General features: G+C 33.0%; 1 protein-coding gene across 12 annotated transcripts in view; it reads left to right on the forward strand.

The window, feature by feature from the left end:
• Positions 1-21,262, forward strand: part of NECTIN3 (nectin cell adhesion molecule 3) — a 133,177-nt gene that overhangs the window by 74,465 nt on the left and 37,450 nt on the right. For all 12 annotated transcript variants that reach the window (XM_045088325.1, XM_045088326.1, XM_013060891.2 and 9 more), the window contains exons 6-7: positions 6,375-6,513; positions 8,710-8,794. In XM_045088325.1, the coding sequence (XP_044944260.1) occupies positions 6,375-6,513; positions 8,710-8,794 (224 nt within the window). The remainder of the gene's footprint in view (positions 1-6,374; positions 6,514-8,709; positions 8,795-21,262) is intronic.

The following is a 21,262-nucleotide window of genomic DNA, read 5'->3' on the forward strand; positions in this document are numbered from 1 at the left end:
TATTTTAATTAAGTTTTTTGGGAATTTGAAACTATTTTATTTCTCTTCCCAAGTAAGACAGTATCAGGTTAAGGATACAGTTAAATAAAGTTTGAGAGAGCACTTAAGTTTGTAGCTTAGCTATTACAGAATTTAGTGTTAATTGACCATTTAATTCCTTTTAATTCCTTTTTCCTGTCTACACATTATGAATAACATTCTCCACAATCATTAATTACCTGTTTCTTTAGTCTTAGCAGTTAAAACTAATTTTGAATGTTTTTGCTGTTGTTTGACATAAGTTAAATAATTTATATTGGCTTTCATTTGGATGAACATATTTCACGAAATTTTTGTAAGTTGGCATTTAGTGTTTTCACTTATAATAGCTTTCAGTATAAATGCCATTGTTTCTAATTGTAATCACCTCCCTGTTTTCTATCTCTGATGTTTAAAATTATACTGGTTTTCCTAAACTTTAAATTATCTTAATGCAAGCAGCAGTGTTTCTTGGTTTGTTTTTGTTTTTAAATAGCATACAGTTTGACTAGATTCAGCTTGGTTTCTCTCTTGTTATACCAATGAAAATTCATGCATTGAAAGAATCTCTAGAATAGTATACATGGCCTATCACCTTTTCTATGTTCTAAAAAATGCTTTCTTTTTAATATTTGTTTTCTCCTATTCCAATAATCTGCAAGTTTTTTTGTTTTGTTTTGTTTGCCACCTATTTACTTTGAGTTGAGTAGTGATAGGTTTGCTTACAATAGCTTTTGCTGTTTATATCCACAGGGGTCATTTTCTTGAACCTTGATGATAGTTATTTTACCATGTTCCTTTCAATTTATGAGGATAAAACCTGATTCAATTTTGGGTTGTACTAGTTCTCTTACCTTTTCTGCTGCTGTGTCTGGCTGGATGTTATAGGTGAAGCAGAGTGAAGTGAGTTTAGTAGGATAACTTTAAAATATTTGAGAGTAAGTCAAGACCCCATTTCCTTACATGTATAATATTTCTATAAAGATATGATATCTAATTTCACAGTTTAATTCATGAGAAATATCTCAGGAAATACCTAGTCTTGAAGGGACAGTCCGATCTTAAAGCCAGAGGTAGCTAGATCTAGAAGACTGGGCTCCCTTTTTAAGAAAACACTGTATTGTGGGAAATTATACAAAAGTAGGATAGAATAATGAACCTTCATGTGCCAGCTTCAATTATCCATTCATGGTCATTCTTGTTCCATTTAAACTCCTACCCACATAATCCCTCCTGCCATTAGTTCATCTGTAAATATAGCAGCATACAGCTGTAAAAGAGAAGGAATATTTAGGAAAAGTACTATAGATTTATTATTACAGAAAAAATTAATTTGCAGTTTCATTTAGTATCTAAATGTGCCTTCATTATTAGTATTGTTCTTCATTCTTCCAGTTCTTTGCAGGAATGATACCTACTGGGAATAAATGCTTACTAATAAATAACATGGATTAGCACTGATACCCTCATTTGGTCTATGTGTCAGATGTTCCCCTGTCACTCAGGGTACTTATCTTGTGCCTCCTTTACATTCTTGACCTCTATTTAAATTGAGGCTAGTTCATTCACCTCAGCTCTCATATATCATAGTGGGTCACAATATGCTGACTGTGCCGAGAGGGAACAACCCAGTGTTTATTTGATTATGTTCTGGAACTAACCCACTCCACGCTTCCCACAGGATTTTGTGGGTGTCTTGTGTAGCAAGTGAACTCCTGACATTTGGATGATGTGGGGCCACCAGTGCCAGTTTACGTATTATGTACTAGTACAACATTTATTTTATTAATTATCACTTACCCAAAAAAAGGATAAGATAAATGATGATAAATCCCTATGTTGGAATATATATGTATGGATTCTGTGACCCCACTTTGAGGATTTTGCTCTCTATGGTGAGGATAGGGATGATATAAAATTCATCCTTGCATTCTTGGCACTGAGCATGTGCCTGACACATACTAGGTTACTATTGAGAATTTGTTGAATGAGATGCTGACAACACTGTTCTGAGCCAAAGAGAGGACTTTTATTAAAAAGTAGATAAATATTTGGATGGATATAAAGAACTAGATGTATTGGAAAGGTAAGCATTAAAGGAGGCTATTGAAAAATAAAAATGAGATCTATTTATGGGGAAAATTGGTAACACAGTGATAGGTATTATGGGGGCAAATAGAAGTTGAGATAAGTTTGTAGATAATTCATATTAATGTATGAATCGTGATACAGCACTGAAGTTTTGATGAAGGGTATAAAAAAGTGAAGGTTTCATTTAATTATTAGGACCTACTGTTTGAATACAAGTGTGAAAAGGGCTTGTAGATTTTTTTTTTCTTTTAAAGATTTTATTTATTCATCTGACCAAATCACAAGTAGGCAGAGAAGCAGACAGAGAGAGGTTTGGGAAGCAGGCTCCCAGCTGAGCAGAGAGCCCATGTGGGGCTTGATCCCAAGACCCTGGGACCATGACCCGAGCTGAAGACAGAGGCTTTAACCCACTGAGCCACCCAGGTGCCCAGGGCAAGTAGATTTCTATACTCACCCATTTTAAGTGGTTTTAGCTAATTGCTTTATTTTATTGTATAGAAGTATTTTTTTCAAATCTTGCAAGATGTGAATTAGGTGAGCAAACGTTTGAATAGCTTTCACATATTTTTTATTCTTCTGTATCAGTAATAAAGACAAATTCAGTTTAGTAATTATATGTATATTTTTTCAAAATAATGAAATTTCTTATATCTGTATGGTTTCTTTTGGTATATGTTAACAGATTTTTTAACGTTTTCCCCTTAAGGCTAAGGCATAGGTAAGATATCTCTGGTTATGGGCAGTAAGGTTTTGTTGTATTGGGGAATGCTATTTTTTTGTTGGTTTTGTAGATGAGTTTCCAGTATAATATATCCAGAATAAGTGCCGTGGTAATAGGAAGCTATTCTTTTGAGATACACATACACCAATCCTTTAATGCCAAATATTTTAACACTTTTGCCTTGTTTTCTGCTGATTGTAAGCATATCTTTAAGATTTATGGGACGCCTGGGTGGCTCAGTGGGTTAAGCCGCTGCCTTCGGCTCAGGTCGTGATCTCGGGGTCTTTGGATTTAGTCCCGCATCGGGCTCTCTGCTCAGCGGGGAGCCTGCTTCCCTCTCTCTCTCTCTGCCTGCCTCTCCATCTACTTGTGATTTCTCTCTGTCAAATAAATAAATAAAATCTTTAAAAAAAAAAAAAAAGATTTAGTATACCATTTCCTTGGGTGATAGCAGTGTTGCTTTATGTCAGTCAGTAAATTAGCTGAATGTTTAAGAATGCCAAATTTTTATACATTTGCTTATTTTTTTTCCTATTTTGTTGTAATATAGAGTCTGTGTAGATTATGTGGGCAAATGTGGAGGAGACAGTGTTAGAACAAAATTCTTAGTTTTCATTAAAATTCTTTGACTTGAATGCAAGAAATTTCTGCCCTTCCTTTGCATTTCATATAATGTGTTCATCATCTATTAATACCCTTAAATATATTTTGGGGTTTTTTGGTCAATTAGTAGAAAAATCGAAATGGAAATATGAAAATATCCCATAGATGTATTTAACGTAGTCAATTTACCTATATAGAATAGCCTATTGATAAATGGGTTCATACCTAGCTTTCCTTTCTGTTACTCTTTTCAGCTCTTGCTATACTTTTCTGATACTAAGAAGAGGTGTACAAAAATAAATATGAATATAGAATGAATAGAACTCAGTGAAAGAAATATGTCCAATTAAGATAGAAGGAGGAGTTAAGGTCTGTGCAGTCAACTCTGAGTTACAAAGTTCTAGAGCTAGGAGTTATAAGGCTAATGGGACAGAAGTAGATAAATATAACTTAAATGTTTAAAAATAGTGTCTATTGGACTTGAGAATTACTTAAGGGTATGAAAAATAGTGTATAGAGTTGGGAATTACTTTAGGATATGTAAAGTTTGTGATTATGTTTTCTTACAACCACTACCAAATTGAGTATCTTCGCTAAGATTAACAAAGATTTTTTGGAGGTGTGCTGTTTGATGAAGAATGTATAATGATCTATACATTGAAAATCTATATTCAAAGAGTAACCTGAGTTTTCCAAAAATACCTTTGGAAGTATTATTATAAATATGGTATTAACTTTGTCCTTACCATCAAGATAACCCTCAGATTTGAATTCAGTACACATGGGCAAAAATGATAAGGCTGCTTTTTATCCTTTAGCAAAATGAAGATTTCCTTTAAAGGAAAACCTTTAGAATAACTAGTGTGACATAAGTAGCATACCTGACACATTGGGATTTTTTATTTGTGCCACTGACAATGTGTATGACCTTGGGCAGGTAACTTTGGGCACAGTAATCTTAATAGGTTTCAGTTGACCTATTGTTAAAGATTGAATACAAAAATATAATTTATACAGTGGGAAAAGTGATAATATAGAGTAGAAATTATTCCTAGGTCATTCTAAGTTTTTAAACATTTACAGGAGCAGAATAATATTTGCTGGCTTGGATTTCAGACCTTTTCTCGTGTAGCACATATTCAAATAGAAATAGTGGGAATTAGACAAATGAGCAATAATGGGAAGATAAATTAGGCATGTGTTAGCAAATAAGGGTAAAGTCTCACGTGAGTAAGCTGGTTATATTGCTTAAAATAATTGTCTTATCTGAGGACATCTGGGTGGCTCAGTCGGTTAAGCATCCTGCTCTTGATCTCAAGAGTCATGAATTAAAGCCCTGCATTGAACTCTACTCTATGGAACCTGCTTTAACAACAACAAAAAAATTGTATATATTAATATTTTTAGATTCTAATCTAAATGAAATGGGTTACTTAGATTGGTATAAAGTTCTTAGTGTAGAATGAGACTAACAGAATGACATTAATAAATGAACTGAGGATTGATAGTTTTCTAAAGAAATTTTTATAACAAGAAAGTAAAACTTTTTTTAAAAGCAAACATCATATGACTCACATTTTAGTAGAAACAGTTGGAAAATATTTCTAAATACGTAATATATGGAAACACTTATGATGATAAGTCACTGAAATGTATTTCAAAACTGATAGTGCTTTAATTTCCTTTAAATTTGCCATGTCTGGTTCTACCAGTCATTGCAATTATTTAGAAGTTTATATGAATGTCCATGTAAGTGAAATCTGAGAACTCTCCATTTCCAAGTAGGGGACCAAAAAGAGACTCTACATTAGATATTGCAAAAACCATTTTCTCCCAACAAGGACATAATGGTGAGGGCTTCAAGCCTACCCCAGCTAGGTTTATGTTACTCTTTGTTCTCTATTAGTTGATTGAAAGAGCTTGGGCAGAATATTTAACTTTAGAATTGCAGTATTTTCATTTTTACTATTATCTTTCTTATTGGTTAGAAAGATAAAACAATTTTATATATCGATGATACTTGGCAGTTACTCAAAAAGTTTGATGTCACTTAAATTATCAAAGTAATATTTACATGTAAGGGTTGATTGTATTGTCATACCCATAACATTTACATTTGAAAGCACATAGATAACAATAGTTTTAGTAAATTCCTTAATTCCCTTATTTGGATGTTCATAAAGTAGAGTGACTTTTCAGGATTGTATGAAGTGATAATTGCTAAAAATTGATAAATATGTTTTTAAAATACTTTCTTAACAAAATTTATGGTACAGACTAGGAAAGAGAAATTGGTATTTAGAAATTACGTAGTGTGTTTACAAACAAGGGATGGGGAAGATTTTTTCATTTAATTGTGTAGTAAAGACTCTCTTCAGTGGACTTTGTATTAAATGTTTATGAGTTAAGGGAAGATTTCTATGTAAAAACATACAGTGTAATTTTCAACGTACTTATTAGATCTGGGATATTTTTTATGTCTTTGGTTTGCCCCTTCTTGTAATCCTTTGGTTTCCTTAATAGAAATTCTCTTATGTTCTACTAGAATAAAAATGGCAAATGTATATTGTTGGTTAACTGAGAATAATGAAAAAAATTATTTTTTAGAGTAGGAATTTAAAATAGTTTTCATCCTTTTCTCTGTCTTCTCTTCAGACATTCCTTGCCAATAGAAAATAGATAAACTTGTTGATGTCTGACTGGGGATATTATTTTCATAACTTGGAAAAAAAGCAAAGCTGAAGTGCTAAGGTGACATCCTGCAAGGAAGAACAGGGTTAGCATAATCCTACGAAAAATAATCAAATTGGGGGTTCTCTAATCTTGCTGTTGGGTAACATGTTTCAATCAGTCGTTGAACATTTTAGAAATTAGGGTATGGAAACTCAAGAACTCTTTTTTAAAAAATTGTTTGAAAAGCCTAATTTTGGTTGCTTTACAGATGTCCCATTTAAGCAGACCTCTTCCATAGCCGTAGCTGGAGCTGTAATTGGAGCTGTCCTTGCTCTTTTCATCATTGCTGTCTTTGTGACTGTCCTGCTGACTCCTCGAAAAAAGAGACCATCCTATCTTGACAAAGTGTAGGTAACTTTTTTGCTTGTGTTCACCATTCAGTGTAAGTCAGGCTTTATCTTTACAGCTGCTTATAGCTGTGAAATGTCTGAGGGATGGGAATAAAGATACTGTTAGATCTTTGTGAGACGACTGTGGTTTCATCAGACTGTGTCAAGGTAAATAGTGTCATGGGGTTGTTGGAGACAAATATATTAGACACCTTTTTCACCAAAAAATTTATTGGACATCTTTCTAAATGATAATGTAATGGCACTTTTCTTTTGTTCTGCCTTATGAATAAAAATGCAGGTCTTTGATGAGTTATGGTTGAAAGAGAGATTCAAAATATCTTAAGTTTAACTCCTCCAGATTGTATATGCCAGTCTTATGTATAGCTAGATCTTACTCTGAACTGCCAAGAAGTATCAAATATGTCTAGTTTTAAAGCTTTTTTCCTTAAATATTTTTTATTTTGGTGAGTTACAAAATGTGCAACTTTTTTATTTAAAGAGAAAGCAATATTTTGGGCCTAGTCATTGAGCTAGAATGTTAAAGCATAAATTGCACTTCACCCTAGAATCAAAAGAACAATGTCCCAATTCACTGAATTCCATCAACAGCTTTTATTGCTTCATCTGTGAAATGTAAATAATACTTTCCTCTTTACCTTCTATGGTTGTGATGAGTAGAATAAGATGATGTTGTTGATGAACTGTGACTTTTATACAAATGGCATTATTTCTTACATAGTTATTAATATTTTTGTATTTGGACATGAGGTTATCTCTCAAAGAATGTATTTCTTCTGTCTTCATAAATTCTTTGTATGTGACTCTCCCTCTCTAATCTGACACAGGTATAGCATAGATCTTCTTAAAGACAACGGAGTGTTAGTCTCAGCTCTATCATGATCAAATTAGTGGTATGATCCTGAACAAGTCACATTGCCTCCATGGGCCTCGGTTTTCTCACCCAAATGACTGATGGCACCTTGGAGCTATAAATTTGCTGTGATTTTCATTAGATGAAAGGAAATAATTACTTTCAAAGGAGTGCAAATTACCTTTTCAGTGCAACACCTGTAACACTGATTCTTTAATATTTATAGTTATAATATTTATAGTTACAATTATGCTTATAGTTCTTTACTATTTCAAGAGTAGCATGTGGTTAACTTCATTTTAGTTTCCAAGTTATCTCAGCCATTTCTATAATTTCAAAAATATAATTTACTAGTAGACTAAATAATTACATCCATGTAACCATTTTATTTGTCATTTGAGTTCTGTTCATTTAAAATTATTATTTCATGCCCACATTGAGAAGTTATTAGACCACAGAGAATTTGTAATTACTTTGGCCTTTATAGATTTCATTCTTTTTATTTTTTAATATAGGTGACATTTTGTTTGATTTAGTCATCACATGAATTGAAAATTAGTTATCTGTGAACTTCAAAACTATAAGAATTTATTAAAAATTGTTTTCTAAAATGCAGAGAGCTACAAGATATACTTAACTTTGTTTTTATTATAACAATACTTAAATATATGAAAGTTTTTTAAAAGTTTTATTAAGTTATATTGGCAAAAATAAATATTCCTTGAGGATGTAATGGTCTCTTTGTTTATTTCAGGTGACAAGATTTATAATGGTCTTTAGATTGAAAAATCTTAATTTGCATCATAGTTATTCTAAGTGTAATTGTGGGTTTTGAAAATTAGTTTTGGAAGTATTTCCAAAATGCAGTATAATTTCTTTTCATTATCATTTTAAGATACAGTTTTCTAAATTACTTTTATGACACTTTGCCTTCCATTGCATACATTTGACTATCTTTAAAATATGGTAGACATAGTCTGATGGAAAAATGTGTATTTATTGAATTTACTGAAGTAAATTGATTACTTATTTACTGGTTACTTTATTAATTTTCAGAAACATGCTTTCATTTGAGTTACTTCTTTAAATGAATCAATTAGATTGGTTTTAAACATTGGAAGTTTAAAACCAGGATTCCCCCGCCCCGATCTATGATAGGTTAGTGGAAATATAAGAAATGAATTAAGCATGTGCACTAATATAAATATTAGTGTGAGGAAAGTATCCACAAAACTTGAGAACCTTGATTGTTTTCCCCCTTCTTCTTGCCTTTTTTTTTTTTTTTTTTTTTTTTTTTTTGGTAAATGTTGCAATCACATTTATTAACCTTTTTAATGCAGGATCGACCTTCCACCCACACATAAACCACCTCCCATGTATGAAGAACGATCTCCCCCCTTGCCTCAAAAAGACCTTCTATATCAGGTATGTGTTCATGATTGTACTTAAAATGAAATTAAAAATATGAGAAAATGCATATTATTTGAGTATTATCTAGTCATTATACATTAAATGTTGCATAATAACACATAATCATTTCTCTGAAACATTTAAAGGATCAAACTGTTGACAAATTAGTAAGAAAAGATGTGAAGCCAGAGTAGATAGGACAAATCAACACTGTATTAGGAGTAAAAATTTTTACTAAAAGCTTATGGCCAAAGACTTACTGTTAAAACAGTTTTATTGACATACAGAATCGCTGTATAATATGCATTTTTATATAAAAGAAAAATTGAATGCCTTTGGTAGGGTATGATGAAGAGTTTTTTCTCCTTGGAGTATGTATTTTATTTTTGTTTCTTTTCAGCATACTCAAAGTCTAAATTTTAGCATTGCTTTATTTAGCAATGAAAGGTTTATATTCCAGTTTAAAATTCTGAGTATGAATATTGGTCCCATATTACATTTATGATCATTTAAAATTTTCTTCTGGAATCAGTTTATAATAACTCATGTGAAAGTATCGGTTAAATGCTTCTATCTTATGTGCTATATCTAGATTAATATGCTCTCCTTGGGAAAGTTGAATCCATCAGAATATTTGAATACTTTTATTCTTAGCATTAGTAGTTTTGGTTTTGTTTTTTTTTCCTCTCACATCCATGTACCTTTTGGGGCTTTAACCCTGTACTGGGGTTTTGTTTTTGTTTTTACCTGTGGAATATTCTATAATATTTTCCTCCAAAGATATGTTTTGTGTCTTCAGCTCAAGTAAGGCAAATTATTTGTCCACAAATTAATTTAATTTGGTGGGAAAACTCCATGGAAATATATGTGTTAAGATTTTTTCAACTTCTGTATCTTAGTTCACCAGATAGTCAGTCTCCTGCCTGAGCAGGGGGTGGAAAAGAACATTCATTGACAGGGGTCACCGGCTCTGTTGTCTTACAGAACATGGTGTCTGAGGGGTGAAGAAATGCCATCTTTTCAGACTCCTTGTTTTCAGAGAAAGAGTGTAGCCTCACATCCCTCTTGGCAAATAAATGAACTTGACAAGTAGTGTGAAATGTCAACAAAATATTTAGCTAGAGCTGTTGTTAACTGCTGCAGAAAGCAAGCTGTCTTCTCCCTCCACAAAGCTAGTAATTGATCAGAGAATTTCTAGATTCGGTTTTGGGAATTTTCTTAGAATGTTGTTGGTAATTTTCTAGGATGACCCTAACTGCATATAATTTCATTCCTGTCTGTAAAATCAATTGATTATATAACTTACTGTTTAATACCTTCAAATTAAATATTTATAAAAGCTTATGGATTAGAGAAAAATTATTTGGTTTTGATCATCATGTGTCCTTGGTTTTAGTTTAAAAAATATGATTGCTATGTATGTATTTGCTACCAAAAAAACACAAAAGGAAGATCTTTCTTGGATGATTTGAGTTGACAATGCTAGAAACTACAATTTTTAGCTTGGAGTTAGGGAAGCCTTCCTGGCCTTTGGAGGTGGGAGTTATGATACATCGATGCAAATACTCAGTTGTTGATTAGAGTAATTTGATTTGTAGTAAATTGCATACTCAAAAGCATAAACCTGGGTGGAAATGAAGAGCCATGTGGAAAAGTAATGGAATGTTTAGAAAGAAAATTGATAGGAGAGCACCTGCAATGAATAACAAACATTGGACTTTGGGAATCAGAGACAATTTAGTAACATTGTGACTTTTTCCTCACCTTGAAATTAAGCAGGTGAAAAACATGATTGTTTTTTTCTATCTTATAGCTATACAACTAGTTTTATAAAATATAGCTGAGAGTTAACTATTTGCTGTCATTTTGCTTAAGAGAGTAAGAACTTGAGTTGGAGATGAAATAACTCCTAATTCTCTAAATTATAGAATTATTAAATTATTTGTATTCTTTTAAGAATAAATTAGGCTAGGGGTAACTGGGTAGCTCAGTCATTTAAGCACCTGCCTCTTAATTTAGGCTCAGGTTATGACCTCAGGGCTGTGAGATCAAGACCCACTTCCAGCTCTATCCTGGGCATGGAACCTGCTTAAAATTCTCGCTTTCCCTCACTCACCCCCACCACTAGCTGCATGAGCACATTTTTGCACATGCCATCTATCCCCCCAAAAAATAAAGAATAAATTAAGCTAAAATTATTATCCATCAGTAAGAATTTGTTATGATTCATCCATTATAATGTCATATATTAATTATATGGCTGTTTGTGTTTTAATTAATGTGATCTCAAAATGTAACGTACATAGAACTGTATCTCAGTTACTAAGAAATACGTGAGTGTGTTATTACTATCCAATTTAGTTTCGTGCAATGACAGCATGTTGTAATACTAAATGCCTTTTTAATGTTCCACTTCACTTCAGTAGATGACTTTTCACCTTTAAAATGATGTGGTAATTCCTGCTTGAAGTCATTGACCTAGGTAACTAGGTCACTAGGCCATGCTCCCAAATGTTTCCATGACTTTAAGGAAGAGTGCAACTTCTTCTACTCATCACTATTCTATTCTTGGGAAGCCTCAAAGGAAGCATTTCCTCACAACCCACATTTGTCTACCTTGTGTAACTGTTGCTTTTGTGGGAATGGTGCCAACACTCATCCCTGAGAAGTTCTGTTCTCAATGTAAATTAAGACAATGTGTCCTGGTATTGTGAAAAGGCTGTTTCCTTGAGTGGTAGCTATCACCATACTGCAGAGATGATGCATGGAAGCATGCATAAGTATGAGGGAAGGAAAAAGGAATATTTTGCCCGAAGGCAAAGATTAATTAAGAAATACCACTTGCGGGGCGCCTGGGTGGCTCAGTGGGTTAAAGCCTTTGCCTTCAGCTCAGGTCATGATCCCAGGTCCTGGGATCAAGCCCCTCATCGGGCTCTCTGCTCAGCCGGAGGCCTGCTTCCTCCTCTCTCTCTGCCTGCCTCTCTGCCTATTTGTGATCTCTATCTGTCAAATAAACAAACAAAATCGTTTAAAAAAAAAGAAATACCACTGGGTGTGGTGAAAAAATAATGATACTGTTATGCTGAAAATAAATAAATGAAAAAAAAAAAAGAAATACTACTAGCTTGTCACGTGCTAGGTAATAATCCCACAAAAGTTGGGTCTTTATTTAGGAAACAAATACTAACTAATGACGTTAAAATGTATTTTACGTTTTGTTATGTTGTATTAACGTTGTATAGGTAATCCGTAAGTATATTCTTAGAACAACAGAAAAACTAGAAACTACAGAAATTTACAGTCAACTGTGAAAGTCCCTTTTCATAATTCCATCACAAAACCTAATTTCCTTCTCCAGTGATCACCACTGTTATGAATTTAAATATTCTCCCACACTTTTTTCCATGAGTTTACTTTTATGTGTATATCATCCATATTCACATCTACAAATATATTTTTTAACACAAATGTGACCATAGAATACATGTTGTTCTAGAAATTGCTTTTGCACTCTATTATAAGACCAGTATTTTTCAGATTGACCAATGTTGCTTAGTTTAGTGGGGCTTTTTTTTAATCTCATCCAGCTTCAAATCCAGCATGAAGTTCTGAACACTGATATAAAATTTATTTATATTAAAATTTTGGACAACAATTTCCATTCTATGAATAATGCGATATTTTGGCCTTGTATTGGGAGTTGAATACTCTGATATGAAAAAAATATTTCCCAAACCAACTAAAATAATCAAGGAATCATTTTCAGGAAGAATATACGTAACAAATAGAGTTTGATTTCTGATATGGGAAAAAATCTGGATGTAAATGTATATCTTTTAGAATACTTAGTTCAACTGAAAATAGCATTTATTCTTTGAAAGTCAGGTCTAGTAAATTTCATGAAATAGATACTGTTACTTGACTTGCAAAAAAAATTCTCTTCTAGAGACTTAGGAAGGGGTGTAGACTTGCTATCAGCTTAGTTTCAGCCTAGTAAGACTTATGTAAAGCTTCTGACCTCCAGAACTACAAGATAATAAATTCGTCTTGTTTGAAGCAAAAAAAAAAAAAAAAAAAAAAAAAAAGCTTTCTAATCTCTTGAAATATTATGAGATTTTTTTTTTCCCCTCCTTAGTAACCACATTTGCAGAAGTAACCATTATGTCAGTTGATTTTTGGTAATTTTTAAAATTTTTAACAAGCTTGTAAGTGTTTTATGAACAGTGTTTCAGGTGTTAGAGTACACAGATCAGTTTTCATGATTTCAGATACTTGTATATGTATATGTGTATGTGTGTAGTAATATTCTGTGTGATTAGATGGGATATATGCATAAAGTGCTCTGTGACTGAATTCCAAGCTAAACTTAGCTGCCTTTTTTGTGGAACACCATTTTTACATAAAAGAATGACTAACAAACTATGCCATTCAGGCTTGAGTAACATTTTCTCACAAATTAATGAACTGAACATTTTCTCACAAATTAATGAACTGAACCTGTCACTCAAATAACTGACAGTATTTGTTACCAATGAAAAATTAAGAGTCCAAATAAAAATTATAATTTCTATAAAACCTGTAACTGCAATCATGGCATCGACATTGGTGAGGAAATTAGTGAATTTTATTTATGTGTGTGTGTGTGTGTGTGTGTGTGTGTATTTAATCATAGAAAGTACCAATGTTTGGAATGTCTGCATAACTTAGTGAACCAGTGATTGCCAAATGACTAATAATGTACACTGTTATAATGACACGGGTAAAATATCCATTCAAAGTATAAGATAAATGTATGGATTTTCATGTAAGAGAGTATGAAAAGTTCATTGGTCTGTTTTCAGATGGCAACTAGCACTTAACCCTGAGAAACTTCTACTTGTTGAGTTTTGGTATAGTAGCAAAGGAAAATTTTCTCAGTTGTCTGAAAGCAATATTAAAGTCTCTCCCTTTTCTAGCAATGTATCTCTGTGAGGCCATTTTTTCTTCATGTATTCCAACCAAACAACCTGTTGCAACAGATTGAATGATGTAGCAGATACGAAAATCAAGCTTGCTTCTCTTGACTCAGATATTAAAAGGATTTGCAAAACTGTTAAAAAATAATAATAAAACTCCACTCTTCTCACCAATCCTTATTTTGGAAAACATGGTTATTTTTTTCATGTAAAAGGTGATGTTTGTGACATATTATCCTGTTTATATGAATGAAATATTTTAAAATTTTCTTAGTTTTAATGTTTAATATGATAAATATAAGTAGTTACTAAGGTAGTTAAGGTAGTTACTACCCATGTAAATGGGTTCTCAAAATTTTAAAGTATAAGGGAATCCTGATGCCCCATTTCTGAGAACCTCTGCTGTAGACCTTAAGCTTTAGGCATGAAGGCAAGGATCATGTCTCCCTTGCTTAGTTCTGTAGTCTTAGGGCACAACACTTTGCTTAGCACATTGTAGTTACCCAATAAAAAATTTTTGAATGCTGTCTTTTGATACCAGTTGAGTCCTGATTTAGGACCGAGGATGTGATCTATTCTGGAGAATGTTCATGTGCACTAGAGAAGAATGTGTATTCTGTTGCTTTGGGATGAAATGTTCTGAATATATCTGTGATGTCCATCTGGTCCAGTGTGTCGTTTAAGGCCTTTATTTCCTTGCTGATCTTTTGCTTGGATGATCTGTCCATTTCAGTGAGGGGAGTGTTAAAGTCTCCTACTATTATTGTATTATTGTTCATGTGTTTCTTTGATTTTGTTATTAATTGGTTTATATAGTTGGCTGCTCCCACGTTGGGGGCATAGATATCATATGATCTCCCTGATATGAGGAAGTGGTGATGCAATATAGGGGCTTAAGTGGGTAGGAGAAGAATAAATGAAACAAGATGGGATTGGGAGGGAGACAAACCATAAGTGACTCTTAATCTCACAAAACAAACTGAGGGTTCCTGGGGGGAGGGGGATTGGGAGAAGGGGGGTGGGATTATGGACATTGGGGAGGGTATGTGCTTTGGTGAGTGCTGTGAAGTGTGTAAACCTGGTGATTCACAGACCTGTACCCCTGGGGATAAAAATATATGTTTATTAAAAGAAAAAAAAGAAGGGAATCTTTCTGCCCTTCAACAGACGAATGGATAAGGAAAATGTGGTTCATATACACTATGGAGTATTATGCCTCCATCAGAAAGGATGAATATCCAACTTTTGTAGCAACATGGATGGGACTGGAAAAGATTATGCTGAGTGAAATAAGTCAAGCAGAGAGAGTCAATTATCATATGGTTTCACTTACTTGTGGAGCATAACAAATATCATGGAGGACATGGGGAGTTGGAGAGGAGAAGGGATTTGGGGGAAATTGGAAGGGGAGGTGAACCATGAGAGACTATTGACTCTGAAAAACAATCTGAGGGGAATGAAGTGGTGGGGGGGTGGGAGGTTGGGGTACCAGGTGGTGGGTATTATAGAGGGCACAGATTGCATGGAGCACTGGGTGTGGTGCAAAAATAATGAATACTGTTATGCTGAAAATAAATAAATTTAATTAATAAAAAAAAAAATTCCAGAACTCAGAAAAAAAAAATTTTTTTTGAATGCAAAAGTGAAAAAAGAATCAAACCCCCCTCTTTGTATTCTTTTCAGTCTATGATATTCTAGAATATCTCTGTCCCAGATACATCGCTATGTTTCAGTATATTTAATGTCCATTTAGCTAACATCGGTGTCAGGTATCAATATATTGTGTATGAAAAAGATCAAAGGGAACCAAGAGACTGTATAGCAATATTCTAAAATATTAATAATGATTATGTATTCAACTTCTCTGTGAATATTGTTCTATGTTGTATTTTTTCTGTACTTTATAATTTTCCTACAGGGCTTTTACTCCTGTCAGTGACTTTATAGCATAAGAAAATAGAAATCAGTTGAAAACCTGAATTACTGGACTGTAATATTGTTATCAGTCATATTGATTATGGCAATACTTCAATAGAATTTACTATCTGGGAAAATTAAGATTTTCCCCCCAATAATTCATTATGGTATATCACATTCTTTAGTAAATTTTTGTAAATGCTTATGCAGAGTGTTGTAAAGGAAGTGTTTCTACATATGCTTTTGAGTAGATAATACATACAAAACAATATGAAAAGGTGTTTTCTAAAGCACCTTCTACAGAAAATCACTTTTATGAATTTCTTGATTGTCTTAATATGGTTTATTTAAGCATAGAAAGGAAACAATACACACCCATCTTATTTTTTCTTGTATAAAATGTAACTGTAGATATCGTTAAATGTTTTACCATTCCTCCTAAGACTTACTGAAGATCTTTTTTTATTGGGATGCAGAGCATTTGCATTCTAATGTCTACAGAAGATTCTAATATGCATATATTACATAGTTTATAATGTCAAAATATTTTAACAAACCAATAATGCTGCAGGGAATAACTTTATGTGTATGATATTTTGCTTCTATGCAGGTATAATCTTCAGTATAAATTTTTAGATTTGCTCTTGCTATATCAAATAGTAAATGTGTTTATACTTTGATAGATTCTTTCAAATTGTCCTCTATAAATATTGCACTGTTTTGCACTCCTATGAGTAATGCTTGAAAGCGTCGATTTCTCTACATCCTTCCTAACAGCATGTGTATTCCAATTGAGTTTTGATAATCTAATAGGTAAAAAAAGAATGTGCATATAAAATTCTAATTTTGCAATCTCATTAGTAGTGAGTTTTAGCATCTTTTCAAGTGTCTTAATAGGCCATTTTTTCCTGTAAGCTCTCATTCTTGTGTGTGCTTATTTATTGGACAAAATTATGATCATTTAAACATTTAATAAGTAGATAATGAAACTTTTTTCTTTTAATTCCAGTGTGAATTATATATACATTGCTTCTTGGTATCCAAATTTGTGGTACAAAAAGTTCAGTAAAGTGAATCTTATATTTCCATTGACATATTATAAGATAAAAATGAAATGCTGTTATGATTGGGATCAAATGTTTTTGAACTCTGATTTTATTTTATTTATTTATTTTTTACTTTTTATCTTTTATTATGTTATGTGAGTCCCCATACAGTGTATCATTAGTTTTTGATGCAGTGTTCCAAGATTCATTGTTTATGCACCACACCCAGTCTTCATGCAATGTGTGCCCTCCTTAATACCCATCACCGGGTCAGCCCATTCCTCCCCCAACCCCCTCCCCTCCAAAACCCTCAGTTTGTTTCTCAGAGTCCACAGTCCCTCATAGTTTGTCTCCCCCTCCGATTTCCCCCAGCTCACTTCTCCTCTCTATCTCCCAATGTCCTCCATGTTAGTCCTTATGCTCTACAAGTAAGGAAACCATGTGATAATTGACTCACTCTGCTTGGCTCATTTCAATCAGCATAATTTCCTACAGTCCCATCCATGTTGATACAAAAGTTGGGTATTCATCCTTTCTGATGGCTGAGTAATACTCCATTGTATATATGGACCACATCTTCTTTATCCATTTGTCTGTTGAAGGGCACCTTGTCTCTTTCCACCATTTGGCTATTGTGGAAATTGCTGCTATGAACACTGGGGTGCATATGGCCCTTCTTTTCACTATATCTGTGTCTTTGGGGTAAATAAGCAGTAGTGCAATTGCAGGGTCATAGGGTAGCTCTATTTTTAATTTTTTGAGGACTAACAATTTCTAGAATTGGAGATATGTCTTCCAAATATCTTAATTGTTACCAGTCATGCCATATTTTATTCTTGAACCTGCCCACCTACTAGTACTGTGTTTTATACATTTGCATTATTTCCTTTCAAAATTCATCTTTCAAACACATCACTACCATTTTCCAATAATATTTTTTAGATTAGCTGCTTTTGTTAATTATCATCAGTGTTCTGGTTTTCTCCCAGGATCTGTATATTTTACTGTCTATCCAGATATTTTACTGTCTATTCAGATACTAACAGTAGTTATAGGCTTTGTGGTCAGGGAGAAGGGAGAGAGAAAGATGACAGAAGAAATAACATTTTTTATCCAAATTAGAGAAAACTATGTGACTGAATGGATTATTTTCAAGTAAATGAATATAGAGTATTTCTAGCATGGTTTTGCCCTCAAATGGCAAAAAAAGTTTGCATCTTACATATTGCCTCCAATTAATAGTTAGTGGCAATTATTGAGAAAAGTAGTCAAAGAATTATGGGGCTTTACTCTGGTCTATGGGGTAGGGGGAATTTTGTGATCAATAAAGCTTGGAAGAAACCATGATTTAGAAACTAATGATATGGGACGCCTGGGTCGCTCAGTTGGTTAAGCAGCTGCCTTCAGCTCAGGTCATGATCCCAGGGTCCTGGGATCAAGTCCCACATCGGGCTCCTTGCTCGGCAGGGAGCCTGCTTCTCCCTCTGCCTCTGCCTGCCTCTTTGTCTGCCTGTGCTCGCTCTCTCTCCCTCTGTCTCTGGCAAATAAATAAAGTCTTTAAAAAAAAAAAAAAAGAAACCAATGATATATTCAAATGAAATATAGGTACAATATTTGAAGTATAAGGGAGTATAAAGGAGTGGTATCTTCACTAAAAGCTCTTGCTAATCAATCTGATAAATGCAAAAAAGATAAACCCAAGGTTTTATATGGATTAATAAATTACCATCGGTTACATCCTTAGAAAATAGAACATAGAAAATAGAACATATGGAACCATAAAAAAAAAGAAAAGAAAATAGAACATAATAAATCACCATAGATTACATTCTTAGAAAATGGAAAATGTTAGAACATGCCTGACAGATAGAAAGTACTATGAGTTTGCTCTTATTATTATTAAAAAGTAAACTATATAATTCTTAATCAAAATATTAGAGACCAAGCAGTGAAATTATTTTAGAAGAATAAAACTGATAGTACTTGATTCATGAAAACTCAGCATATATTTCCTTTGGAAATTATTGATACTTTTATTATAAATTTTGTAGTGCTTGAAATGAAATTAAAAGGTACGGTGTCTACTTTTTTGATTCAGAATTCTATTTTATTTTTTCTCCATCATTCATTTATCAAACCAATATTCCTTGAATATTTCTTATGTGCCAGTACTGGGAATACATAGTAAGATATAAAAAATAAGTACTGTCGTTATGGAGCTTACATTTTAGTGAGGAATAGACAAATTCCTATGATGACATCTTTTTTTCTTTCTTTTTTAAAAAAGAACTTTATTAAACTTTATTAACTTTATAATTGGTATGCAACAGATTGTATATATTTAAAGTGTGAGTTTGATAGTTTTACATAAAATACACAAACACAATATACAAATATACTCATGAATATACATACACACTAGGAAAACATAACTGCAATTAAAAAGGTGCATGTATCCATCATTTTCAGAAGTTTCCTGATGCCCCTTTGTATTTTACCCTCTAGTCATGCCCTTGCTCCCTTTCCACATCCCTAGGGACCCAAACACTAGATGTACTTTCTGTCTCTATTAATTTACATGTTCACAAATTTTATATAATAAATCATATAATCCTTTTTTGTTTGTTTGTTTTGTGTGTGTGTGTGTGTATGTGTGTGTGTGTGTCACTTCTTTCCCTCCACATCATAATGGTTTTGATTTTGATTCCTTCATGTGGTGTTGGTCAGTGGTTTATTTTTTTTAGATAGGTGTACCATGTAGATATACTACATTTTATTTAAATTTACCTATTAATGGACATTTGCACCATTTCCATTTTTTTACTATCACAAGCAGTGCTGTTATGAACATTTGTATAGAAGTTTTTGCATAAATATATGTTTTCATTTCTCTTGAGTAAACATCTAGGTTTGGATCAATGGATCATATGGTCAGTGCAACTTAAAAGGTGTAACTTTTTAAGAAAATGCCAAGTTGTCATCCTCCGCAGTTTTCCTGTTTATGTTCCTACCAGCGGTGTATGAGTTGCGCTGTACCCTTACCACCATTTGTTATGATCAGACTTTTAAAATTTCAGATGTTCTAATAGATGTGTGGTTGTGCTTCATTTTGATTTTGACTTGTATGTTTTTCCTAATTACTCATATGTGGAACATATTTTTTACTTGTTGATCTGTCATCCATTTAACTTATTTGGTGAAGTGTCTGAATATTTGCTCATTTTTTTATTGAATTGCTTTCTTATTGTTGAATCTTGAAAGTGCTTTATTATAGACTACATGTTTGTGTCCAAACATGTATTCAAACTCACATGCTGAAACCTTAACCCACAGTGTGATGATATTTGGAGGGTGGGGCCCTTGAGAGGTTTTAAGTAATGAGGGTAGAGCCCTTATGATGGGATTAGCACCCTTTTAAGAAGAGACAAGGGAGAACTTCTTTCTCTGCTCTTTGCTCTGTGCAGATCAAAGAATGTAGCCATCACAAACCAGGAAGAGGGCGTCTACCAAGAACTAAAATGTTAGCCTCCAGAACTGTGGAAATAAATGTTCTTTAAACCATTTAGTACATGGTAATTTGTTATAGCAGCCCAAATAGAATAAGACATTTTAGAGACTAGTCTTCTGTCAGATACATGATTTGGAAATATTTTCTATCATTCTCTTGTTTGTAATACTCTTAACTGATTTTTTGAAGGGCAAAAATTTTTTAATTTTGATGAAGTTGATACATGATGACACTGTGAGGCCATGCTTTCTTCAGTGGGGTAGGGGAAATAATACCTACTTTTGCTAATTGCTATTAAAATATTAGTTAAAACATTTTTATGATACATTATTTCTTTATTTTTCCTGTATAAACTTCATAACTAAATAGGAAATTTAATTAATTTAAAGACAGTAATTTTGCTTAGTCACTAGTTTCTTTCAGTATCTAGTATCTTCAGGATATATACATAGTATGAGTAGTTCTCACCTCATCTGAGAAATATGGAAATTAGGAAGACTTGGCTCCTCTAATAGTGTTTTGTGGCCCATAGCACCTAACTAGCCACTATCTTTTTATATATTTTATTCATCTCTGTATTAAACAGTAATTATCACAGAGAAAAAATGTTTTAGAGGGATATTGTTCACTTATTTTTAGTAGAATCAAATGGAATCTAATAATATTATTACAATTAAGAAGGTTGAGACTGAGTTATTTTGACTTGCTGTAAATTGTAGAATTACTCTAAGAAAATTTATTTTAGACTTACTGTATACATATAAACCACCACTGATCCAGAAAACCTGGAGTGATGATTTCTAACTGATAAAACTTCTGAGTTTTTAACTGCACGTCAGTACTTTTAGTGGTATTACCAGTATCAGCACATTGATTATGTGATTTTCTCAAAGAAGTTAAAAACTTAGGACTTTCATTCTCATTGCAGTCTGTTTCTGGTTTGTAGCTGAACTGCCTGAGTGAGTTAGGACTATATAAAGTGTTAGGTTGCTCCTGCCGATGATAGTGAAAAAAAGCCTACGAGGCAAATGGATCCGAGAGATGAACTTTATTGCAA

This window comes from Mustela putorius, unplaced genomic scaffold, assembly GCF_011764305.1.
Source record: "Mustela putorius furo isolate JIRA1106 unplaced genomic scaffold, ASM1176430v1.1 tig00003834_pilon_pilon_pilon, whole genome shotgun sequence".
Classification (NCBI taxonomy): Eukaryota; Metazoa; Chordata; class Mammalia; order Carnivora; family Mustelidae; genus Mustela; species Mustela putorius.